General features: G+C 43.1%; 3 protein-coding genes across 6 annotated transcripts; 1 reads left to right on the forward strand and 2 right to left on the reverse strand.

The window, feature by feature from the left end:
- Window positions 1–661: 661 nt before the first annotated feature.
- Window positions 662–14,880, reverse strand: ipo4 (importin 4). The gene is made up of 29 exons (XM_046355836.1): window positions 14,512–14,880; window positions 14,124–14,210; window positions 11,355–11,432; window positions 11,182–11,225; window positions 10,854–10,983; window positions 10,467–10,646; window positions 10,295–10,360; window positions 10,057–10,158; window positions 9,876–9,959; window positions 9,584–9,739; window positions 9,446–9,499; window positions 9,115–9,224; window positions 8,672–8,910; window positions 7,816–7,929; window positions 7,415–7,528; window positions 7,127–7,250; window positions 6,846–6,957; window positions 6,604–6,725; window positions 6,301–6,378; window positions 5,983–6,040; window positions 5,769–5,874; window positions 4,343–4,536; window positions 2,942–2,992; window positions 2,716–2,841; window positions 2,301–2,527; window positions 1,903–2,035; window positions 1,513–1,617; window positions 1,284–1,353; window positions 662–1,188 (listed from the first exon to the last, which is right to left on the reverse strand). Exons 1-29 carry the CDS (start codon window positions 14,575–14,577, stop codon window positions 1,058–1,060), a joined length of 3,261 nt encoding a protein of 1,086 aa, XP_046211792.1. The 5' UTR covers window positions 14,578–14,880; the 3' UTR covers window positions 662–1,057.
- A 70-nt stretch (window positions 14,881–14,950) lies between these two features.
- On the forward strand, window positions 14,951–20,113 carry nanog (nanog homeobox). Its single transcript, XM_046355842.1, has 5 exons — window positions 14,951–15,050; window positions 17,148–17,743; window positions 18,131–18,489; window positions 18,593–18,709; window positions 19,123–20,113. The coding sequence occupies exons 2-5, from the start codon at window positions 17,359–17,361 to the stop codon at window positions 19,414–19,416; spliced, it is 1,155 nt and encodes a 384-aa protein (XP_046211798.1). The 5' UTR covers window positions 14,951–15,050; window positions 17,148–17,358; the 3' UTR covers window positions 19,417–20,113.
- Window positions 20,114–20,637: 524 nt separating this feature from the next.
- On the reverse strand, window positions 20,638–26,050 carry LOC124039649 (transmembrane 9 superfamily member 1-like). 4 transcript variants are annotated; one of them, XM_046355841.1, is made up of 10 exons: window positions 25,832–26,050; window positions 25,626–25,702; window positions 25,035–25,255; window positions 24,584–24,715; window positions 24,353–24,475; window positions 23,900–24,252; window positions 23,322–23,476; window positions 22,499–22,684; window positions 21,862–22,135; window positions 20,638–21,460 (listed from the first exon to the last, which is right to left on the reverse strand). In XM_046355841.1, exons 3-10 carry the CDS (start codon window positions 25,248–25,250, stop codon window positions 21,067–21,069), a joined length of 1,833 nt encoding a protein of 610 aa, XP_046211797.1. In that variant the 5' UTR covers window positions 25,251–25,255; window positions 25,626–25,702; window positions 25,832–26,050; the 3' UTR covers window positions 20,638–21,066. The 4 variants fall into 4 exon arrangements, with proteins under 4 accessions (XP_046211797.1, XP_046211796.1, XP_046211795.1 ...); XM_046355840.1 differs by having other exon boundaries at window positions 25,621–25,702; XM_046355839.1 differs by having other exon boundaries at window positions 25,626–26,050.
- Window positions 26,051–26,084: the final 34 nt, after the last annotated feature.

Consider the following 26,084-nt stretch of genomic DNA (forward strand, 5'->3'; position numbering starts at 1 on the left):
ACTGCAAACTTCAAGGAAGTTTGATGGGAAGTAGTTTCTTCTCCGGCCTCCCCCTTGCTTGAGCAACAATAGAGGAAAGCCCCCCCCCACACTTGTTATGTCATGACTTATCTGGACCACCTATTGAGATGTGCCTTTTGTTAAGTAAATGTGTTAAGAGGTGAAAAGTGGACTGGAGTGCCTCTAAGTAGACTATAGACTTAAGTTTGTCCAGCTATTGCTGGTAATATGCACATGCCAGATGGATTTGAGTAGGTGATTGTGGGCTGAAAGAACTGTTGATAGAATGAAAGAAATTATAAATGGGAAGATCTGATTGCTGTTAAGCAAGTGTTGAGTGTATCTGCCAGAAAGCATACGATGCCAATTGTGTCAGATGTAAATAAGATACTTTAAAAAAGAAGCCTTTTCATGAGTAAATATAAAATCCTGTAGTTTGGGAATAAAGAAAGAACTGGAGATACTATGCAACACACCACCACTGGAGTTCAGATTAGTGCATTGTGGCCGATTTCCCCTGATTCACAAAACCACCTTACTAAGCACGATGGGGAGCTCTCTGAATAAGGGACAGCTGAGAGAGAAACAATGGAACCGGAAAAGGGGGGGATCGTACGATGAGTGAGGGGAAAGGCAAAGAACACTGCATGACACTGACAAGTCTGCAAAAAAGGCATTTATCATGAGTTCAGTACATTGCTTCATACTCAACTAGCCCAGCCAGAAGTTAATCAAATTTGTGGCAAAAGGGGGACAGCAGCAAATAGATAAGAGGCTCTCAGGTACAACAAGGGTAACAAGTGAAAAAAAAAAAAAAAGTGACTCACACAAAATGAAATCATTAAAATAATAAAAACAGGCAATATAAATAAAAATGTTAATACTGGGTACAACCTCTGAAAAATTATAATACTACCAATAGTAGAATGGTTCAAGTGCCGGAGTTTAGCAAATTTGAATGACCCAACTACTGTCCCATTTTTCATCTAGTAAAAAAAAAAAAAATACATTTCACTGGCTTTCACTGGAGAATGAAATAGTTGCTTGGTGTGGTGTGTTACGATTGGCTGACGGCCGCAGTCAGCTTCATCTTTTGCTCGGCAGGAAGTGACCCCACGGCACCCTCAAATTTCTGGGAGTGGCGCTGAGCGACGTCTCGGAGCAGCATGACCAGGGTGTTCTGGGTTTCTGGATGACCAACATTGTCATAACGTTTTATATCTACATACAACTTAGGTATACGAAGAAGAAAGGAAACCTGTCACGATTTAAAGTTCTCTTACCTGGATCAAGGTCCTTCGTTCCCAGGACGTGGCTGGAAGCAGATACTATTGGCTTAATTTGACTCACCACCTAAGGAGACAACACTTATTACTAGCCAACATTGTGGAATTACACATTGAGTTCAATTCTAGATCTTTGCGTATTTCCATGGAAACGGACAATAATGTATCATATGATGTGATCAGTTTAAGAAAGCCAAACAGGCTAAATAAATGAGTGGGAACATACCATTGCAGGGTTCTGTGAGTAGAGCATGGCCAGGCAGCTGTACACAGTCTTATTCTCCTCCATGTCCTCCTTCAAAGGGAGGCAGGCCAGGAGGGCAGGGAACACCTAGGACAGAGAGATAAGAGTTATCCATGTCAGCATCACTAAGGACAGTCAACTCTTCAACTCGTGTGGCGGTGTACGTCAATAAGCCTGTGGCAAACTCACATTGTAAATCTAATATACAGTATTTGGGACATTGAAGAATTGGAGACAAGGCCATAGACACAGGTCACAGATATTCTCAGAGCAACTCAAAAGTTCCACACAAATCTTCCAGAGTCATTACAAACACCTTGTGTTAGGCATTGGCCCGGCATAAAATCCCATGCATGAAAATGCAGACAGTACCTGTTCCAGAGGGACACCCTCCATGTGGCTCATGATCATCCTGCAGAGTGCAGCGCACAGATTGTCAATCACCCTCCTGTCCTGTTCTTTGGACAGCAGGTTGGAGAAGAGGGACAGCATCATGGGGTAGTCTCTGGGAGGGACAGGAGTTGAGGAAAACACCCATGGCTGCTGGACAGGCCTGTACTACAGTAATATAATCTAAATCATATGGTCAGTGCTGGTCAATGTACCTAGCTACTCATGTGAACTATATCATTGAGTTAAAAGAGATTCTCCGTTACGTTTGTATACGTTTTAGCCAGTAGATCTTAGTCGCCAAAGTACCGTAGCATGTCTTTAACAATGCTCACACACACACACACACACACAGAGAGAATAGACATTGAGAGGGATACTGAGCGACGAGTGGTCCAGCAGCCTGGGCCAGAGCTCCCAGTCCAAACACGCTGTTGTTGCGAACCTCACTATCACTGTCTCTCACCCCGGCCACCAGCACAGGCAGCAGCCGATTGGACAGTTTACCAGCACAGGCTCTTCCCCCGGACACACTGACCAGGGATTGCAGGATCTCTCCGAGCGTGCCCACGGAGAAGGAACGGTCAGCCACCGTGCACGATGATTTCTGAGGAACAAATCCATCCTCATTCAATACACACCAAACTAAAGGTTCATCCTTCAGTATGCCTCTGTATTTAACACTGACATATTTTACAAAATAAAATACAAATTTCAACAGAAAATGAATTAGCTCTATTAATTTCTATATTGATTTGAACCCAATGCTAACGGACTAGTGGTAGGTCGACTCACAGCCTTGTTCATGATGAGGGGCAGCAGCTCATTGAGATGGGGCTGGAAGGTGTCCGCTGGTACGGCGGAGGCCAGCAGAGGAATCCCCTCACCTGCAAACTCCTGGAGCATGGCATCATACTCCGCCTAGAACACACAACATGGTCATATAATTTGCACCATACACTTGGAAGTACATACGATCCTGCCAGTGCTGGAGTGTGACGAAAAAGAGAGGAAACACCACCTGCTGTTCGTCATCATCTGCCTCATCTCCTCCTCCGTCCTGACAGACAGTCTGTAGACACACAGTAAGGGGAGGGTCAAAGGATTATCACATTCTTCTCCTATTATGCTACGATGCCCTTTAACCCCTTACATTTGTGGAAATTGGCCTATATGGATAGAGCCAAATTGAAATGTTTTAACAGAAGAACTGTAAAAAGCATATGCATGACCATGGTAGCAATTGAAAGAGAACACTTGGTCTAATAAATTATGGGGAAATGATCATAACAAAAAGTGAGGACACAAAAGTTCACCTGACAAGCCAATGTAAACATGACACGTTTGATTTTATGTGCATTTTATATTTACTGTACTTTTCACAGCATTTGTCAATAACAAAGTCTAAAAATACTCCTGATACATTCAGTAACATAAGAATATTCATTGACATTTTGGAGTAGGTGCAAGATAAGAAAAAAAAACTATTCCCAGGGTTTGAATGAGAGGTCTAACCGGTGTCTCCAACTCTGCACAGTTCATTAGTCAGTTCAAAGCACTTATGACTTAAAATTATTTTGGCTAGTAAAAAATCTTAGTGGCTGGTAGATTTTTTAAATAGTACATTTTAGGCCCTGTATGCAATCCAAAAACATGTCATTATAAATCGCTTTCTGGGTCAGGTTGGCATAATTTTAAAGCTTATTCTATTGCCAACATGACTAGCTAATCCTTGTAACTGTGGATCAAACATAGGCTCATTGTGTTCAGGACAACCCAGTCTATAACGCATGCCATCCTTGTAACTGTGGATCAAACATAGGCTCATTGTGTTCAGGACAACCCAGTCTATAACGCATGCCATCCTTGTAACTGTGGATCAAACATAGGCTCATTGTGTTCAGGACAACCCAGTCTATAACACATGTCATCCTTGTAACTGTGGATCAAACATAGCCATCGTAAATGTTGATCATGTAAATTCAATTTTCAAATATGGAAATATGACCTTCACATTTGGACTCATAGGTGTATGGTTTGCTTGTATGACATCGAAGCGATATTTATTATAATCCTCAACATTTCATTTGTCAGAACACAGACTCCTCTCAATTTACAGCATTTCCCTCACTCAGACAACAAATGTGCAAAAGTATCCCAATTAGCAGAAGGGATGGGGTATCTTGTCGCAGCAGTGCTGACGTCATGTATAGCATGTTACTGTATAGCCACTGGATTCCAATTTAGGCGCTGATCAATGACAAAATGGGGCATTTTCAACCCGTATATGGGATGACTGGGGCTGTGAGTGGAAAGAGCTACGTCCACACAAACACATATCCTAATATCACATATCCTAAATTAATAAATGGTGGAAATCCTGTCTGTGAAGAGCACTCAGGCTTGGTTTGTGTCAGCTCACCCTCTTCTTGAGCACATCTCGGATGGCCTGACTGATCTCCTGCAGGCGCCCAGGGCTCTGCAGTGCTTCCCCCTGGCAGGCCTTCAGCACGCCGTTCATGGCCTCCAGCACACCCATCACCACCTGGCGCTCACGCTCACCGCGCACCGCCTCCAAGAAGCTGGGAAGCACCACCCCCAGCAGCTTCTGCATGGCTGAGGGACAGATGGAAGGAAGCTTAAAACTTGTTAGGGCCGTGGTTCCAAGGTGGGAACATAAATCAGCGGAAATTTCAAGTGTGCCACGTATAGTTTTTGATAAAACTCAAACTTTCATTAAAATGCACATACAATGTACTGAATTAAAGCTACACTCGTTGTGAATCTATCCACCAGGTCAGATTTGTAAAATGCTTTTCGGAGAAAGCATGAGAAGCTATAATCTGATAGCATGTATCCCCCAAAATACTTCAACGTCACCTAACGACAGATTTTGCGATAGACGGGGGCTACTCAAAACGCAGAAATAAAATATAAAACATTCATTACCTTTGACGAGCTTCTTTCTTGGCACTCCTAGATGTCCCATAAACATCATTTTGGGTCTTTTTTCGATTAAATCGGTCCATATATAGCCTAGATATCAATCTATGAACACTGTGTGAACGGAAAAAAATAGTGTTTTCTAACGTAACGTCATTTTTTTAAATTAAAAAAGTCGATGATAAACTTTCACAAAACACTTCGAAATACTTTTGTAATGCAACTTTAGGTATTAGTACACGTTAATAAGCGATAAAATTGATCACGAGGCGATGTCAATTCTATAGGTGTCCGTCTGGAAATGCTGTCCGGATAAATCTCAACCAAAATATCCGGTCGGAGACCTGAAGAAATGCGCTGCCTTGCGTCTGTTTGACCAAGAAACAAATAGTAGGCAAATGACAAGACTTTAGACAACGTGTGGAAGCTGTAGGTATTGCAACCTCGACCTCATTTAATCCGGTTCACCTTTAACAATCCTTGGAAGTGGCGCATGGATATTTTTTTCCATTTTCAGTGATCAGATTTTCCTGCACTTTTCGATGAAACGCACGTTCTGTTATAGTCACAGCCGTGATTTAACCAGTTTTAGAAACGTCTGAGTGTTTTCTATCCACACACTAATCATATGCATATACTATATTCCTGGCATGAATAGCAGGGCGCTGAAATGTTGCGCGATTTTTAACAAAAAGTTGCGAATTTTCGCAGCTTCCCTAAGAGGTTTTAAATTGTATTTTTTTTTTTAGACAAGCCTGACTAATTCCCAGAATGAATGTCTTAACTATTATCTCATTTGATACATTTAATAATTCTCTTTGAAAAACTCTATAATTGCACCACATAAGATGCCTCAGAAATTCAAAGAGCCAAAGCTCTGATGAGGTAGAGGTTGAGTGAGTTACCCTGGTGGTTGGCCTCAGTGGGATTCTCCTGCCACACTTTATGTTGAGCTCGGCAGAACTGGCCCATGGCCCCGAAGGCAGCCCTGCGTACGTCCTCGTGGGGGAACTGAGGGGAGGACGGAACGCATGGTCAGAGAGAGTCAACGCTGACCAACATACACTACCCATGACACAAAGGGAGAAGAGGATGGATGAGCTGTGCTACAGTACTTACATCACGCAGCTCATAGACCTGCTGAAAGCTGGACTCCAGGAAGGGCTGGAAGGCGGCACTGAAGGGGTGAAAAGGATAAGGAGACATCAGGGACAACACATTTCCCTTTGCATACTGGAAGACAGTGGAAGTTTAATGAGGAAAAGTTGCTGCGAAGTGAGATGATTGTATCGACAGATTTACAAGGACTCTAGGCACAGAGGGGTCAACCGGAGTAGTGGCTAGCTGCAGATACCATGCAGCGCAGAATGAACATAGAACCCAGATGGTTTGTGACATGCAACACTAAAAAATAACTCTTTGCTCTTGAGTCTTTACCCGGTGTTGAAGGCAATCTCTCCCAGAGCATCACAGGCGTCCTCCTTCTCGTCAATGTAGGCGTTTTCCACACTGAACCTGGGGAATGGAGAGAGCACAGAGATTAAAATGGAGAAGGACAGAGGGAATCCCCTCCATCTAGTTCTTTAGGCACAAGCCTGACAAACAAAATGGCTTCCATTCGTTTCAATTGACTAGTTATATGTCAGCTGCTTTGAAGGTTTCATTGTGTCTTTACTCCTGCCCCACAAAAAAAACACATCAAAGGTCATAAAATGAAAGATAATCAGATGAGAAACGTACCCGGCTGTGTCTGGGTCCACGGTGTCGGCCCCCTCATCATCCAAAATGGCATCTCCCTCGGCGTCATCATCATCATCGTCGTCGTCCAGCAGGACAAAAGTCTTGTCCTCCTCAAGGTGAGCCTAAGGATGAAAATGATTTTTTTAAACTATGTAAACTATATTTTTAGCAATTTCTCAATGGTGTAAGAGAATAGAATAGTGTGTGAATAGGAATTATAGCACAGTGTCTGTCAGACTGACCGTGACTCCCTCTGTGGACTTGAGGGACAACAGCATGATGGTGGTGATAGCTGTGAGGTGGGGGCTCAGACAGTCTGGACTCACTGTGGACACAGCCGAGAACAGGCTGTACCTGTACACAGAAAGAGACAGAGAAGGATCGAGGGGGGAGGAGAAGCACATGGGTTCAATACAAAGTCATCAGAAAGTCAGAAAACAGTCATGCACTCTGTGAATGCCAAACCCAACAGGCTGGCAGGACTTCTATTAGAGTGGGAGCATCTCAGACACACACTACATACGTGCAGCGCCGCAGGTCGGGGTCGTCGATGGCGTTGGTGAGGTTGAGTCCCAGCTGAACACACTCTGCAGCCAGGGGGCTGAACACATCCTTGCCTATGGTGCGGGCCAGCACTGACAGAGTATCTGACAGAACAAAGGAAACCCCATTCGTCATCTAGACGTGACTCGGGTTAAAAGAATATCTATGACGCAAGACAGATCAGCTCTAATCTGTCAATAGCATGGACTACAAGTGTCTGCTGGACGACCACATCAAACTGACTAAGGCTTAGAGATAGTTAGCCTACCTAGAGCCTGTGTTTGCAGAGCCCTCATCTCATCCCTTGTGTCAGTGAGGAAGCCCTTCAGGCTCTCAATAATAGGTGGGAAGTAAGGAACTAGCTTCTCTTTGGCTGCATTGGCTGAAAGGAAGAGAAGGGACGAAAGGTTAATACAGTTACAGTGATACACATTCCAGTCTTTTAAAATGTCTAAAATAGACACTTGATGCATCTCAATAGTCTCAAGTGTCCTCCTCTCCTTGTGTCCTGAAAGATGTTTTCGAAGCAACTGGGACTACTTTAGACTTTAGCTGTCCTTTCAGATAAATGTGGATGAAGGAAGACTCAAGCGGAAGCCATTCTAAATTATTGAGCTGTAACATGCGCTATTGAAAGGCTCGATCCTAAATGGACTTTGGCAGTATTACCTATAGCTCCTATGGCACTGACAGCCAGCTCTTTTAGCTTCAGGTTCTCTGCATTGCTGAGGGCAGACAACATGGTCTCCATCAGGGTGGGCAGGTAAGGCTCAATCTCCGAACCTGATAGAGGATGGAACAGTTTATGAAAACATCAGAACAGAGGGGGTTAAATTTCCCCCAAATGACATGTTCAAATGTTGCATTATCAGTACCTTAAAAGTAGTCTAGGGGCGAGACTAGAGAGCCAGAGGCTCAACATTTGTTTACCAACAGCTTAGCATTTTGGCATCCTCCAATTAGTATAGAATAGAACCAAACATACTTGGGTTGAATATTGGAATGCATTTGGAAATACACTTCCAAGTATTTGAAAAAACCTAAATATACTCAGGAATTTGAAAATAGTGTTTGAAATACGTATTGGAAAATACTTTAACACAATTGCAAAAAAAAATTAAAAATAAAAAATATAAAAAAATCTGAAAAAAATGTAATTCATAAACTAAAATAAAAGCTGTGTATTACAAAACACTCAAATACACAGAAAGAGTATTTTAAATAACAAATACACATGTTTCTGAACCCAGATCTGGGACCAATTTGAATTTTTTTACCTTTATTTAACTAGGCAAGTCAGATAAAGAACAAATTCTTATTTTCAATGACAGCCTAGGAACAGTGGGTTAACTGCTTTTTTAACAGGGCAGAACGACAGATTTGTACCTTGTCAGCTCGGGGATTTGATCTTGCTACCTTTCGGTTACTAGTCCAACGCTCTAACCACTAGGCTACGCTGCTGCCCCAAATAATAGCAAGACAGTTGAGTATGGATCAGGATAAAGGTGAATGGGAGGATCCTCACCCAGGTTTTCCATGAAGTTCTCCAGGGCGTAGAAGGCCTTGGTGATGTGTCCGATCTTGGCCTGGTTCAAAGCTGACATGTAGCCCAGCAAAAGTGGCATCAGCTCGGCACAGTACTTACTGACCTCGGGCTGCAGGTGCTCTGAGAACTGTCCCAGGGCAAAGAGGCCGGCGCTGCGGACTACCTGGTTATTGTCTGACAGACTCTGGCACACCGTCTGCAGCATGGAGGACAGCAACCTGACACACAGAGGAACAGTGGGATTAGCAGGAAAAAGACAATAGTTCTATTTGAATGAAAGAAAATAAGACAGAAAAACATTGCTCTGGATTCTTTCAGATCCAAAACACACTAAAGGACTGGATATTGACAAATTTAACAAATTAAATCAACTGTTTTTTGGACAGGGAGCCACTGAATAAGAGAAAGCAGCATCGACTCACTTGGTCCGTATGTGGTCGGCACAGCCCTCAGCCAGCACTGCCATACACATCAAGCCTGCCTTCCTCTCATAGGGGTTCTCACTGGCCAGGCACACCTGGGTCAGGGGCATCTGATGGACATGCCATGGGTCAGACATGCATACATAATAAAACTATTTGTACTTCTATGCATGGAAATTTGTGTACAACTCAGTATGACTGCAAGTTATAAACAATGCAGCTACTAATACAATGATGGCTACATACTGCTGCAGCACAGAGATATCATGAAGTGTCTGACTGAAAGGCAAATTATAGCATTCATATAAAGCAAGTGAGTGTGTTTACTAACCAGCTGCTGGAATAGTTTCTCAGGAGGCATGTGAAGAGCCATGGTGTCAATAACCTGCAGTCGAAAAGAGATTATATTTTAGGCACAAATACACCCCTTCTGTTCTTTGTATGTGGCTATGTCTTAAAGGAAGTTGACCTGAGCAGCAAAGTGTTTAGGACTCTCGTTGTCGGTGTCGCCCTCGTCGCCATTCTCCTCATCCTCTGGGTCCTCCTCCCCAGGTGGGGGCGCTGCACTCAGCACAGGGAACACTGTCTGCAGGATGGGATTCAGCAGCTTCTGCTTTAGCACCGTCTGTAGGAGGCAGAGAGCACAGAATACATCACTGACAAGCTACACATATTTTAACTGACAAAAAGGATAAAAAGGCACAGTGCTCTGGGTGCATCTCCATAGTCTAAAGCATCCATTTATAACTGGGTGACTTTACCTTGCTCTTGAGTCGGATGAGAAAAGCGATGCAGGAAAGAGCCTTTACACGCAGGGAGTCAGTCAGGGTGGTGTCTGCACTGACCTGAGACGAACATACACACATTTCACTGTCAACAAGATAACCCATCACAATGTAAGCAAAAAGTCATTACAAATATAATTAGAAGCTCTGTTCTCACCTCCAAGCAGAAATGGACAATTTCAGCAATGTGTGGCACAATGATGGACACCTCACTCTCCATCAGCTCATCAAACACCTCCATGGCATCACTGGCCTGACCCTGGTCAGAAACATTCCAATCAAGGGACAATAGTGTTTGAAGCTCCATTTAATAGTAATCCCAGAAGACTTATGCAATCATCAGTGCAATACAGCAGTGGTGCTAGTGGGGGCTGACATATTGAACTACACCCTACTTGGTCTGCCTTGATTAGATGCTTGAGCGCAATGATCAGTCTTGGGATGAGGGCACGCATGAGGTTCTGAAAGACACAGGACATTTCATTTCAGCACAGCAATGAAGGATGATGGTAGACTACATTTCTGTTCACGCCAAAAAGGCATAAAATAGATTGATTCTGGCCTCACCATCTCCTCTGTGCCAGTGTAGGCAGTCATAGCAGTGAGGGTGAGGATGCAGTAGTACATAGCTGTGGGGTTGTCCAGGTCTTGCAGCACGGTGCCAAACAGCTGCAGCAGTTGGCGGTAATGGGGCTTGAAGGGCTCTGGGTTGGACTCCACCACTTTGCTGAGCAAGAGTAGACCCACCTGAGAGAGACAGGGGTATTTTAGTGATTGGCTGAGGGTACCTAAGATACATAGAATGTTTCAAAATATTTTGATCTATGCATATTCTGACCAATCAGTGAGCAACCATCAAGAGCTCAAATCAAAGCCACATACTGCAAAACCTCTCTTTGTTCATGTACAACAAATACATCACTGCGTTTTAGTTCTGTCTATAGAAGCTGATACCTGTCTGTCCGTTGGGTTGTTGCTCTTGGTGGACTGGTTGAGGAGTGTGAATAGAGCAGGCCAGCGGTCTGGCGTCTCGTGTTTGACCATCACTGCACTGAGCTGTGAGAGGGAGTGGCGCACTGTGTGTCTGGAAACAGAGGAGGGTTATTGTCAAGTTCAGATTGAACAAGTTTAATTGGTGTGTTGGATGGGTTAGTGGTTATGGTCAGATATGTTGTAGCTATAAATCTGTATGATAACCCATTGATATTCTAGTAGGATATGCCTAGTTTTCCACCTCAAAAGCTATGTGACTGTTTTTATGTAAAGGATAAAATATACTTACTCTGTCTCCTGCTGAAAAGCTTGTAGTACCACTGCTTTCAGACTAAGAAGCAAGAAAAAAATACAATGGTAACATAACAAATCAAGCTCAGTGGGAATTCATTCAACAGTCCAATACAAAAGACTTAGATATGGCTGATTGTGGGGGAATTAGACAAAGGGCAGCCAACCTCTCTCTCTGTGATCAAGGCTAATCTTCTTCCAATGCTTCTTTACTCTCATCCGCAACATCACTGCAGCTGACTGGCGAATCTGAAGGGAGGGTAGAAAAACAATGAATGCACTGATGAGAGCCGGCGATAAGCCGTACAAATAGAACACAAATAACCGAGTAGGGCATGCAAACCCCTGGGTTACACATACCTTCAGAAAGTATTCACAACCCTAGACTTTTTCCACATTTTGTTGCGTTAGAGCATTCATTTAAAATGTATCAAATTTAAATTGAAAAAAAAAAAACATCACTGGCCTACACACAATACCCCATAATGTCAAAGTAGAATAACATTTTTACAAATTATTTCAAAAATAAAATAGGTATTCAACCCCTTTGTTATGGCAAACCTAAATAGGTTCAGTAGTAAAAATGTGCTTAACAAGTCACATAATAAGTTGCATGGACTCACTGTGTGCAATGACTACCTTATCTCTGTACCCTACACATAAAATTTCACACAGATCGGGGGAGATTTTCCAATGCTTCGTAAAGAAGGGCACCTGTTGAGCAGTGTGAAGTTGTGAATCACACTTTAGAGGTATTGATTACACTTACAACCAGTCACTACAAAGACACAGGTGTCATTCCTAGCTCAGTTGCCGGAGAGGAAGGAACCCGCTCAGATTTTTCACCATGAAGCAAATGGTGACTTTAAAACAGTTAGAGTTTAATGACTGTGATAGTAGATAACTTAGGATGGGTCAACAACATTGAAGCCTCTACATAATAAAATAACCCAAAATATGCATCCTATTTTCAACAAGGCACTAAAGTAATATATACAAATAAAATAACTTTTGTCCTAAATACAAAGTGTTATGTTTGGGGCAAATCGAAAGAGTACCTCGTCCCACACTAAAATGTAACACATTGATACCACTCTCCATATTTTCAAGCATAGTGGTGGATCTGAAAATGGTTGTCTAGCAATGATCAACAACCAATTTGACAGAGCTTCAATAATATTTTAAGAATAATGGGCAAATGTTACACACTCCAGGTGTGGAAAGCTCTTAGAGACTTGGGCAGAAAGAGATTCACAGCTGTAGTCGCTGACAAAGGTGCTGCTACAAAGTATTGACTCAGGGGTGTGAATTTTTAATTTTTTTATTTCACCTTTATTTAACCAGGTAGGCTAGTTGAGAACAGGTTCTCATTTGCAACTGCGACCTGGCCAAGATAAAGCATAGCAGTGTGAACAGACAACACAGAGTTACACATGGAGTAAACAATTAACAAGTCAATAACACAGTAGAGAAAAAAAGGGGAGTCTATATACAATGTGTGCAAAAGGCATGAGGAGGTAGGCGAATAATTACAATATTGCAGATTAACACTGGAGTGATAAATGATCAGATGATCATGTACAGGTAGAGATATTGGTGTGCAAAAGAGCAGAAAAGTTAATAAATAAAAACTGTGGGGATGAGGTAGGTGAAAATGGGTGGGCTATTTACCAATAGATTATGTACAGCTGCAGCGATCGGTTAGCTGCTCAGATAGCTGATGTTTGAAGTTGGTGAGGGAGAGATAAGTCTCCAACTTCAGCGATTTTTGCAATTCGTTCCAGTCACAGGCAGCAGAGTACTGGAACGAAAGGCGGCCGAATGAGGTGTTGGCTTTAGGGATGATCAATGAGATACACCTGCTGGAGCGCGTGCTACGGATGGGTGTTGCCATCGTGACCAGTGAGCTGAGATAAGGCGGAGCTTTGCCTAGCATGGCCTTGTAGATGACCTGGAGCCAGTGGGTCTGGCGACGAATACAAGTCGCAGTGGTGGGTAGTATAAGGTGCTTTAGTGACAAAACGGATGGCACTGTGATAAACTGCATCCAGTTTGCTGAGAAGAGTGTTGGAAGCAATTTTGTAGATGACATCGCCGAAGTCGAGGATCGGTAGGATAGTCAGTTTTACTAGGGTAAACTTGGCAGCGTGAGTGAAGGAGGCTTTGTTGCGGAATAGAAAGCAGACTCTTGATTTGATTTTCGATTGGAGATGTTTGATATGGGTCTGGAAGGAGAGTTTGCAGTCTAGCCAGACACCTAGGTACTTATAGGTGTCCACATATTCAAGGTCGGAACCATCCAGTGTGGTGATGCTAGTCGGGCAAGCGGGTGCAGGCAGCGATCGGTTGAAAAGCATGCATTTGGTTTTACTAGCGTTTAAGAGCAGTTGGAGGCCACGGAAGGAGTGTTGTATGGCATTGAAGCTCGATTGGAGGTTAGATAGCACAGTGTCCAATGACGGGCCGAAAGTGTACAGAATGGTGTCGTCTGCGTAGAGGTGGATCATGGAATCGCCCGCAGCAAGAGCAACATCATTGATATACACAGAGAAAAGAGTCGGCCCGAGAATTGAACCCTGTGGCACCCCCATAGAGACTGCCAGAGGACCGGACAACATGCCCTCCGATTTGACACACTGAACTCTGTCTGCAAAGTAATTGGTGAACCAGGCAGGGCAGAATACCTATACAAATTAGATATTTCTGTATTTGATTTTCAATGTATTGGCTAACATTTTTTTTTTATTAACTTTGTCATTATTGATTATTGTGTGTAGATTGGTGAAAAAAATGTATTCACAAAATGTATTCTGTTTTGAATTCAGGCTTTAACAACAAAATGCTAAATAAGTCAAGGGGTATGAATACTTTCTCAAGGCACTGTATCTAGCACACTGATGATAGGCGTTTGTCTAACTAATATGTAACCTAGTTACATACCTGTGGGTTCTGGGACCCAGTCATGACAGCACACAACGCTGGGATTATGGCTGGGTCTTTAAAAGCCAGCTTCAATTGGGCGGTGGCCTGTAGGGGGGAGAAAAATATGTTGGATATGGTACAAACTGGCTGGAATAAAGAAAGCTAGCCAGGCAGGCAGCGTAAACGTTAGCGAACTGTCAAGTTTATGAAGTGACTAAGATTGCGTTTGAATACAGTCAGTTAGCCACACTGGTTCGTGACGTGACATAATTTGGCTAGCAACAGGTGTCCATTTTGATTAACAGTTAGCTTAGTTAGTTAGCTAGCTAACGTTAGTTACCGGTGCTTGTTATCAAAGCATGTCAGGGTAAATCCCACATTTATAGGTTCAGTAAGGAATCATTACCTGCTGAATAATCGCATTGTCAGGCTGCGTAAGTTGTAAGAGAATCTGTTCTAGTTCCCCAGACATCTTGGCTCTTCCGAAAATCTGTGTTTCTGATGGTAACGTTATTATTCAAAATGATGTGCCAAAAGTTGGCCCTTGACAGGGCTAAACAGTGAACTAATGTGATAATTTCTCTAGCTAGTTAGCTAACTAGCGAATTAAAATATTTATGGTTATTTTTTGTTACACCGGTTTAGTAAACCCAAATCTGCGGCGGTTGAGATTTGAGTGTCGCTCCCAGTCTGGTTAGTTCCAGCAAGTCACCACGCGGGACAGAACCATAGACATTAAAACCAGGGACAGAACCCTAGGAGTTCCACGTGAACCCCGTTGTTAAAGGGACCACATTGAAATACACAAACACATCCTGCACAAATGTACAGCGCCTGCTTTTGGACGGAGGGTAAACCATGATCAGTTATTGTTAGTGAGCGAACAGCACAAACTACTATTTGCATGACTAATTCTGAACGTTTTGAAGTTGCAAAAACGTTGTGGTAAGTTGAAAATGACTCAATTGACATGCATCGTAGTATAGGTGACAATTTGCATTTTCTTTAAGCAACAAAAGCGGGAGTACCTCGTCCCACACTGTGACACTAAAGACATCGATTAACGAAAAAACAACTTGCCTGGCTGATCTTCCTGTTCCTATCTTTTGTTTTCACATGCGTCATATGTTCTTTTCACAGGCATCAAGGTGGACAACTCATTTTCTTATTAAAAATTAAACATTTTCTGTCATCACAAATTATAATGTAAAGGTTTATCTAGAATACTATTTGGTGCCACAGTCTAAACATAATGATGATGTAGACCTTAATTCAAATAACACATACTTATAAACTACTATACTTATAAAACGTTAAATACTGTACCATAATACGTATTTCTCCCTTCATTGATGAGGTAAAACAAAACAATATTTTTGTTTTTACAAACGAATAAAGATCTGTCCACGAATATAGTCTACACACTCACGTATGCCATAATATATATATATATATAAAAACTTAGCCTTTATTTAACAACAAATTCTTATTTATAATGACGGCCTACACTGGCCAAACCCGCACGACTCTTGGCCAATTGCGCGCGCCATATGGGACACCCACCCAATCACGGCCGGTTGTGATACAGCCTGGAATTGAACCAGGGTGTTTGTGTCGGACCGCTGCGCCACTCAGGAGCCCCTACATACACGTGTCCAAGTATGTACATTTTTCTGTGAATCTACAAAAGATACAAAATGCATTTAGTGTACAAATAGGCCTAGCGTTTAGAATAAAATCGCATTTAGGATACTGTCTTAGCTACAGTATCCTCCCCAGGTAAAGATCAGTAGCTATGTTAACAGTCCCATAGGCACAACATTATCACATATTTTCACCACTAACTATACAATTTAAATGTCAATTTAGCCAAGGATGTGGACAACAAACAAGCATTTGAATGGTAATACTTGAGACAGTTTGTGAAAGTATTGCTACCAGGGTTGACCGGCATTTACATGTCCAGCCATTGGTCACAAATTGTATCTGAGGAGGGTAAAAGCTCAAGTACAAAGTAATCTTTGTATTTGAGGTGTACTAACTGCTGCATAATCAACAACATGCTGTGAGAGACATGTAAGATGGGGGTTTCAATTTGCACTTTTAAACCAAACAACAAAGACACATTACAATCCCTTTTGATTAAATCATGGAGTGATAATCACATCTAAACATGATGAGTTGCCCCCTGACAGTTATCTGTCTGGACAAAAACATAGGGAGTTACACTCCAAAATAAAAGTATTTAGGCTATTTACTACATTCTTGTCCATTGCAATTTTGGAATTTAATTCAATTTCTGGAGGTTAAATTAATACACATATTTCTACCACTCGTACCTGAACAACAATGGGACATATCTTTATGGCAGAGATGTGAGGAAATTAACATTCTGATCCAAGGAGAGATAAACATGTGTAATAAATTAGGCCTACATAGAAGTGATAGGCTATGCCACTATGTTTGATAGATATATCAATTATAGTGATAACCCACTGGACACAGACATTAATTCAACATATATTCCATGTTGGTTAAACGTAATTTCATTGAAATGAAGTGAAAACAATGTGAATTCAACCAGTGTGTGCCCAGTGGTTCAATTCAAGAGTTGACAATAAAAATGTCTTTAAACGTTATGGGCCTATTTAAATTAAAATATGAGATAAGCAGGCAGAGCACAACACCCTAACCATTAAACGTCATTACCACATTTAATCAAATAAAGTATTTTCAAGGTGAAGAAAGGATCAAACGTATAAATCAAATATGGGAACTCACATTGGCACTGGCAATGATATTATAAATGACTAGCTATTAAGTGTGCACTCTGCAAATAGTTCAATCTTTTAAAATATATTTTTAAATATTTATGGATCTCCAATAAAGAGGAATACATTGCACCAAAATAAATCAACCATTCATTAAATTGTTTCTGTCAAATACTTTTTAGCATATTTCTGTCAAAACTATTTTGCTTGTACAAATTACTATTTAGTTCAAAATGTGTGTATAATGGAAATAATGAATTGACCCTTCCAGGGGCGCGGCCTCACTGCCAAGATACCTGAATGGAAGACTGATTGGCTGCGACCTTGACCCACACCCACACCATTCACCTATAAACAGCACACCAAGGAATTTTTGAACTTCTGTAAGGGTGGTTTCGGAGTTTTCCATCTTTAGGAAACTGCGTGGTAATTTGTTTGGACGGTTTCTTGTTCACATAGGCCTATTAACCTTAGTGAAAAATATGGCAGACTGGAAGGTACCAGTGAGCTTCAACCCATCCTACCACGCTTTTACCTATGGTCTCGTGTACCAACCAGGGGCTGAGCAAAACCATCCTAACTTCTCCAGCTGGACAGAGGCCACATATAACTCTGGGGTCAGCGCCAGCTACTACTCGCAAGCGCAGACACAGCATCAATCACCATCCTGGAGTCCCGAACTAAACAATGCTGGCACGAGCAATGGCCAATACCCGGGTTCTGCTGTATGTCTTGGTGACCCTCACAGCCATACCCAGAGTGGCCGCCTCTTCATTTCCAACAACCGGGCTCCGCATGATCCGCAAACGGAGACCGAGCGGCCAAGTAGCGACACTCAGAGCGACTCGGAGACTCACACCTCACCAGGTAAATAACTATCCACATTACTGCTACAAGTATGTAGCTAACATTAGCTTGTTCTTGTTTTGTGCTAGGTAATCGCCGAGTAAGTCTCTATCCGTGTAAATGGGTCCTACTTTACTCTAGGTTACTAGTTTGTCTGTAACGGACGGTATCGCAGTCATGGTGGTAGTTATTGCACTGTATTTGATGGGTCTCGGGCTAAGGTGACGATCTCTCTCTCAAACTAAGCCCATGTGTTTGTATATCCAACGCCATCTTACTGGTTATTTGTTATAAACCGCTAAAAGTGCCCACTGGCGCAAAGGTTTACTCTTGGTCAGATTGCGTGGACAATCCAAACTGACTTCACATGCCAGTAAGTATATATATTTTTCTAATTTCCTCACTCAGAGTCTTTGAGTTCAGTGAACGACCGAGAGGAGTACAATCCGCAAGCCAACTATACCACCTGGGTGAGAAATGAGTTGGAGGCAGCCAGTGGAAGCTCAAATAGCAATGAGCATGTCTCCAGTTCGCATCCAGAGGAGTTTCGAAGTCAACACGTTATGCGGAGTGAGGACTGCACCCTGCAGCCATTGCCCCCTTCTTCCCCAGAGAAAGTGGACAAGAATATCCCCAAACAAAAAGCTCGAACTGCTTTCTCAACAGGCCAAATGGATGCCCTTACTCATAGGTTTACCATGCAGAAGTACCTCACCCCTGCTGAGATGAAGACCCTGGCTAGACTGACTGGGCTTACTTACAAACAGGTGCGTTAAGGCTACTTACTGTGTTAAGAACAATCTGCACTTAACAAATGTATCAAATCATAGCTGGTATTTGTTTCTGTTTCCAAATGTTTTTTCCCCCCAGGTAAAAACATGGTTCCAGAATCGCAGGATGAAACTGAAGAGGCACCAGAAAGACGACAGCTGGGCATCCCCTGGCTACCCCAACCCTGGCTACCCCAACATGCCACAGCGCCCCCAGGTGAAAATAATTGTAGTGCTGTAACTTAATGTAGCAGGTGAATAAAGATGCATGAGCAGTGTCCCCACATCTGTTTTTCAGGGGAAACAGGTATTGGGGGGGGGGGGGGACACAAACATCCACTTTCTGCCAACCCTGCAGAGAGAGTGCTCTGTAATCCTGTCCAATAGACATTTTCCTTACCAAATTAAGGCAATTGACTATTTTTTTGCAATACTACATTTATTGTATATATTGCGCAACCAGCTGTCTAGCTTGTACATCCTGTTGGTCAGTAACGGTGGCAACAGGCTTAGTGGCTCGTCCCCATTAGAGACCTGTCCCTAGTCTGGACAATGTCTTAAAGGCTGGGCGATACATCTCTACGCACAGCTGTGCTTTGACTTATTGATATTAACCACCATCTGTTTTAGTTTCAGGGCAAACCCCAAGCACAGATCCAGGACCACCCCATTGCTCAACAGTTTCGAGAGACCATGTTAAGGAGGAGTCCTCAACATAACCTGCCTTACTATGCTGTTGGGTATCCTCGGCTATCCTCTCCCCCCCAGCCCCCTGCAAGGCCCCCGGGCATCTGGCCCCTGCCCCCAGCTGTGACCCACCATGAGTACCCCAATGGCTACAGCACGGTCAGTGCAAACCACTTTCCTAGCATCAACCGTGATGATTGGAAAGTCATGAGCCCCATGCAAAAGTCTAGCCAATAATCAACAAGAGGTAAAATGTTAGTGGTCATGGTGGTAAATTTACTGGATTGTCAAACTATTACATTTTTGTTTTGAATGATTATTACAATTAAGCTTAGACAGGAAATTCTCATTTGGTGACGAGGTGTTGGCTTATCTTATCAATCTGTTTTAACCATTCGCCGGCCCCATGTGAAAATTGTATCCCCTCATATTCTTTAAAATCTGAAGTTTGATGTTTTATAACCTCAAAAGTTCTTATCTGTGTATTTAATATCTTTGCTGTTTTGACATTCTGCTTTTTGATACTACTCTGACGAAGCTTTGCCGTGTCTATGCTGGGAGTGGCATGCTTTTATTCCCTCACTAGCCTATTTGACGTGATCTGTGCAAGGCACTACTAGATGTTACACGTTCCTACTGAATGTTTGTTGGTCCATGCCGCACCAGATTTTTATGCTATTGGATGCTCTTAACATTACTGCCATGTTTTATGACCTCGTTGTACAGTGTGGTGATGCCCCCCCATGTCAGGGTTTTGTTTAGTAAGCCCAAAATGGGGAAAATGCACTGACATGTACAATAAGTGGTGTTCTTGGCTGATTTCAAATACTACCTCCCAGTTTCAATTTGTTTACACTTTGTGCCTACAGAACAAGGCCAATGTCTTCAAGTGTTATTGTGTTATGTTTTTTTTTAAATAAATGTTGTATTATAACGTTGTGGCATTTACTAATCTTAGGTGATATACTCCTGACATTTTGGGCAAATGGTTTACTGGTAGAGTTGAACTGGATTAGTCTTTTCTTTGAAGGCATAATTGTAAGCTGAACCCAGCAACCTACCTGGTGTAAATATGTACATGACTGCTTTGACACTGGTTTATGGTAATGACACCAATGTTGTCACTCTTTCATGAGGAAATAATGACTTGGTGCACAAATAAGCCATGTCTTGACAGGGCAAATTTTCATTCAAAATACTTAGTTTATGTAGTTTCACCTAAGCCTACACTTAATGTCAGATACAGGCTTTCCACACTTGTTTAGCGTGTCTAATCCCAAGCTCTCGTGAGCTGGAATAGCACATTCCCTAGCCAGTGCGCTAGTCCCATAATTGGGAGAACATGCATGTTATCAATTGAATCAAATGTTGGCCATTATGAGCTGTTCTCCCCTCAGCAGTCTCCTGTGAATAAAATCACTGAGGAGGCCTGGAACTGTCTTGAGCTAGCTCTGTGAATAGGTAATAAAAAGATGTCTTTATTGAAAAGGTTGTATATTTACACCAGAACCAATCAGTGGATGGTGACTAGTACACTTTCTCCCATCGCTTATGCAAGAGCTGATCCTTGAGGCTGATGTCCAACCAAGCCTGCATCACATATTGCACACACTCATCCCTTTATAGATACCCTTTCCACCTAAATGATTCCCTTATTCAACCTCCATGGCAGTCTTTCATATTTCAAAAGGCCCCTGGGTTCCCCCTCCCCCCCATTTGAGGCATATACACAGACCCATTCCTATGTCCAGATGCATCTTTCCTCATTTGTCAACCACTGACCTGTGTGATTGGTGGGAAAAAAATATTTTCTTAACCAATCAAATCGACTAACTGAAAGGACAAAGACATTCAAACTGGGCTGTTATGTAATCGGCTGTACATTCCTCAGTCCATCTTGAGGCTGCGGTAGATGTAGCGAATAAAGACCAGCGAGGCCCAGAAGGAGACAGTACCCAGCATGAGGGAGAAGACCAGCGCTGTGAGGAGTGAGTAACCAAAGAACTCTGCGCTCTGCACCAGGCCGCTCATACTCGAACGATTGCGGTAGTAAAAGACTGAGTAGACAAAGATGAAGAGGCCCGTGGAACCTGTGCTCAGCACACTGCGCCACCACCAGCGATAGTCCTCGCCCGACAGCAGGAAGTAGGTGAGCGCCACCGAGATGCAGGCGCCCACAGAGAGGAGGATGGCGAACACGCAGAGGAGGATGCCATACAGGGTGTAATGCTCACGTCCCCACACGGTGGCGAAGATGTAGTACAGCTCCACTGAGATGGCACTGAGGGAGAGAGGTTAGGGGAATGAGTAGGCTAGACAATATACACACAATTTGTCTGGGTGTTCAACAACATTCAGATTGTGTTAAGCAGCTAGCTCAAAGTAATCACAATAGATTGCCCTGACATGGAGGTAGAAAAATTAATCCTAAAACAAGACAGGAGTAGGATTACACACTAATGTTATAGATGCACTCTGTTTTTTCCTGTGACAAATGACAGCTACTGAAAGGCACAACCACAAATGAAATCTGATCGATTGGTTTTATACACTGAGTTATAGACTCTAGAGCGACAGCTGTTTAACTGAGACAGGGGAAAAGCGCTCACTCATGACTCAGCAACGGGACTCCATTACCAAACACGGAGGGAAGCTCTCTTATTTTGATATTGTTACACACACCTGAAAGGCAGGAAGCCCCCAATGGCCATGTGTACAGCCGTGTGCTTGTACCAGGGCTGTGTGGGGATCTGGCGGGCGATGTTGCGTGTGCGACAGGGGGCCTGGAAGTTGCCTGCACGGTTCTTGCCCACAATGCCCCCGATGACAGTGAGGGGGAATCCCACCAGGACCCAGGCCCCCAGCAGCAGCAGCACTGTAGAGGCAGGCAGGGCCTGGGTGGAGCCGCTCCACCAGTGGACTGAGTTCACCACACTCCAAGTCAGGAACAGGGGAGCTGTGGGATTGAGGGAGGATGGTTACAGGAGGGAATCAAGGAAGTAGGAAGAGAGGGTGGTTAACAAGGTGAGATGGGTGGAGAAAGGGAAGGAAGGAGAGTGAAGGGAGGGGAAATAGAGGAGAAAGTCCGGTTCAAGCAGAGACGGAGAGAAGAGAAGATTTATGGTAATTGAAACTCAACAGTTCGACACACATCCTGCTAAAAAATGAACACGGTGTAAACTTTAGATGTTCAGAGTTTTATTGTAATTGAAACTCAACCAGAATTGTCCAAAACAAATGACACGGACAATATATATATATGGAATATTTACCGTATATATGTATGACGTGATTCAAAAGACCAAATCTGTCCGCTCACCTGAGAAGAGTGAAGAGGTGAGGATGATATTCCAGACCCAGCGCTGGCCATGTATCTGTGTGTAGAAGCTACAGGAGCAGTATCCTGACACGCAGCTCGTCAACGCGTACAGCATAATGGCAGCCGAGTTGATAGCACCATGTCGATGCACATTAAACATTCCCAGCAGCGCCATGACGATGATCCCTACAGCAACCAGAGACAGAGGTCAAATGGCAGAGCTTGGGGGAAGGAGCCGGTAGTGATAACCACAGTTCTTCATTTCTACAGACTACTTTGTCACAGGCATAGTACATGTACATTAAATCACATTTTATTTGTCACATCCCCCGAATACAACCTTACCGTGAATTGCTTACTTACAAACCCTTAAACCAACAATGCAGTTCAAAATATTTACTAAATTAACTATAGTAAAAAAATAAACATAACAAGAAAATTACATAACAATAACGAGGCTATATACAGGGGGTACAGGTACCGAGTCAATGTGCTGGGGTAGAGGTCAGTCGAGGTCATTTGTACATGTAGGTAGGTGGTCACATCCAAGTTATGCGTGTGTCCATGCTGATCAGATTTCCAGTTCTTGTCACACAGACATTCAATCCTCCTCCAATGGGGAGTAACAATGGAAAAGGAATGCAATGCATTTGATGTGCGCTAGAACTAGATGTCAACCGTCACACAACCATTCACAAATGGTCAAATTCAAACCTGATCTGCTCGTAGATATTCCTGAATTGCGATTCTGTATTTTGAGGAGCAGTAATTGTAAGATTTAATTCATGTGTTCTGAGTGTTAAACCAGTGTGTTGATGGTTACCTGTGGCCAGGGTTAGAAACTGAGCCCCCACTCCCAACACAGCACACAGCAGGCTTTTATAAGGCGGGAACCTAAAGACATCTGTGTGGATGATCTTCCAGCCATTATCCCCTTGGTCCAGATCATCACAGCCGCCCTCCTCCTCAACATTGTACCTACAGGAACAACCAGAAGGGAGAAAGATCTTGAGATATGGGAATGTCATTCGCACACAATTTAGCTACCATTTCCATACACAATCCTAATAAAACATGATACATAGGCACAAATAGACCTACTCTAATTATACCCAAACTCTTACATGCCAATATCAATGTGAGCTCTCCAGTAAAACAGAACATCCTTTAAAAAAATCTATTTGTATTTTTACGCGATGGGACAAGGACATCCCTGCCAGCCAAACACTCCCCTAACCCGGATGACGCTGGACCCATGGGTCTCCAGGTCGCGATCGGCTGCAACAGAGCCCAGACTCAGACCCAGAATCTCTAGTGGCAGACCGCTGCGCCACTCGGGAGGCCCCAAAACAGAACATCATTAATGTCTAAACCTCCTCACTCCGTCCCCTCATTGGTCACCTGGCAAAGTCATTCTTGAGGACCCTCATGAGGATGATGATGACGAAGCCCAGCAGCAGTACCACCAGCACCAGGGAGTTGATAATAGACAGCCAGTGGATCTCTAGGGTCTTGGGGAAGAACGAGTAGTCCCTCAGCCTCTCGGCCCGCCGGGCGTGGTTCAGAGGGCTCTCGAACCAGTGCACGCTGTAGGAGAAGGACAGTGCCAGCCCGCCGCCCGTCCCCACCGCCCCATGCCCGGCACCACCCTCCTCCAGGGGCACTGGCTTAGAGTCCTTCACGGAGACGTTGGCGAAGATCACAGAGTTTCCGTTGTACTCAATGTTGAAGTCCAGGTGTGTCCACAGCCCCACCTATATACACACACACACCCACACAGACAGACACATAATGCAGGTAGACTTATATTTGGGTTTTGACACGAGGGTCTGAAAGGGAGTCCGACTAACCCACCTTATGACTATGGGGCAGGAAGCCACTCTCCTCCATGTACCCCACAAAGCCCCATATGGGAATGTCATCCAGGACAAACTCAAAGTAATACAGCTCCTCTATGGCCTCTCGGAGTTGGTCCACCTACATGAAAGTAGCAATAAAGAAAAAACATCACCAACTAGGTTAGTTACACCTTTCCATGATGCAATGTACTGTGAAGTTCTGCGTATGTTGTCCGAATGCAAATACCTCTTTCTCTGTGAGGGTTAGCTGGCAGAGTAACTTCTTCTCTGTATTCTCTCTGAATTTGATTTCATACAGGGACTCTGCCATCCGATCCCCATCAAGCACTTCTCCTAGACTAAGGGACTTGTGGTGCACCTGGGGGAAAAAGGTTCTCAGACGTGGTATGCCAAGTCTTAATATAATTATTATACACACATACTAGTAACATGCATCTGTAGAGCCCTACAAGCATAATTTATTCATCATATATTTGCATATCTACTAGTGGAGGCTGCTTAGGGGAGAACAACTCAATGGCTGGAATGGAACAAATGGAATGGCATCTAACACATGGAAAATATGTTTGATGTACTTGATACCATTCCACTGACTCCGCTCCAGCCATTACCACAAGCCTGTTCTCCCCAATTAAGGTCCCACCAAACTCCTATGATATTCACATGTATTCACTGACCTCTTTAGGCCTGCAAACAGGCAACGTGTAGTAATGATACGTTTCCTGAGGGTTATGGTAAGGACCAACTTTGTTGACATATAATGTTACAGGATCCCCTTGCTTGTAGCTCACTGTAGCCCATGTTATCTGTGGCACGAGACACAGGACCAAGATGCAATAACCTATCATCCGACAGACTCCTTGCTGGTTAGGATGTTCAATTTCAGCCATCATGGGCCCTGTTGAAAATGAATAGATTCCAATAATTGAACAGGTCAATTGTCAAAAAGCCTATAAGCATATTCAGTGAGAGCAAACCATTGCATCATGTCGATATAACATCACTTCGCTATATCAACAACAGCCATCACCTACATAGCGACTGTCCCTGGCTACCTGTGAAACAACAGCACATCGATAGTGCATTGCAAGAGTAAACTCTGCAAATAGTCTGTACGTAGTCAGTGTTGACTGTACTATCTACGTTATTACAGTTGAATAAACATACACAATTACTTGCTTTCATCTAAAAAAAAGTCCTCCAGCTACACCGAGGAACTAGCTATCGTACCGTGCATCTCGCTAGCTCTAGAACATATCGTACCAAACCTGTCTGTCCGCTGGATTCCTTAGATTCCAGGCCCAAGAATATTCGCCTCCTCAGCGATGTCCTGCTTTGATTGAATCTAAATATTGATACACATTTTTAATATTCTAGTTAGTTTCAATTTTGCTACTTTGATTATCTAGAAATATGTATCGTATTTTTAAAGACACATGAATCGGGATGAAGAAGGGGACCGTCTCCACGTCACCTTAAAAAATAAAAATAGCTAACGATGACTGACTTTTCCGGAGTGGGCGGTGTGAAGAAGCAAAAACACACCTCCACGGTACCTATCTTCAAATCTCTTATATTTTCTATCTAAATAAAATATGATCAATATAATTATTTCGTTTGTGCATAGTAATTGTTGTTGTGTCTCCTCTGATTACTGTTTAAATTCATGACATTTCTCTCGACCGGATTTCCCTTAATCTCACTAACCAATCAAATATGTTTATTTA

Source organism: Oncorhynchus gorbuscha, linkage group LG07, assembly GCF_021184085.1.
Source record: "Oncorhynchus gorbuscha isolate QuinsamMale2020 ecotype Even-year linkage group LG07, OgorEven_v1.0, whole genome shotgun sequence".
NCBI lineage: Eukaryota > Metazoa > Chordata > Actinopteri > Salmoniformes > Salmonidae > Oncorhynchus > Oncorhynchus gorbuscha.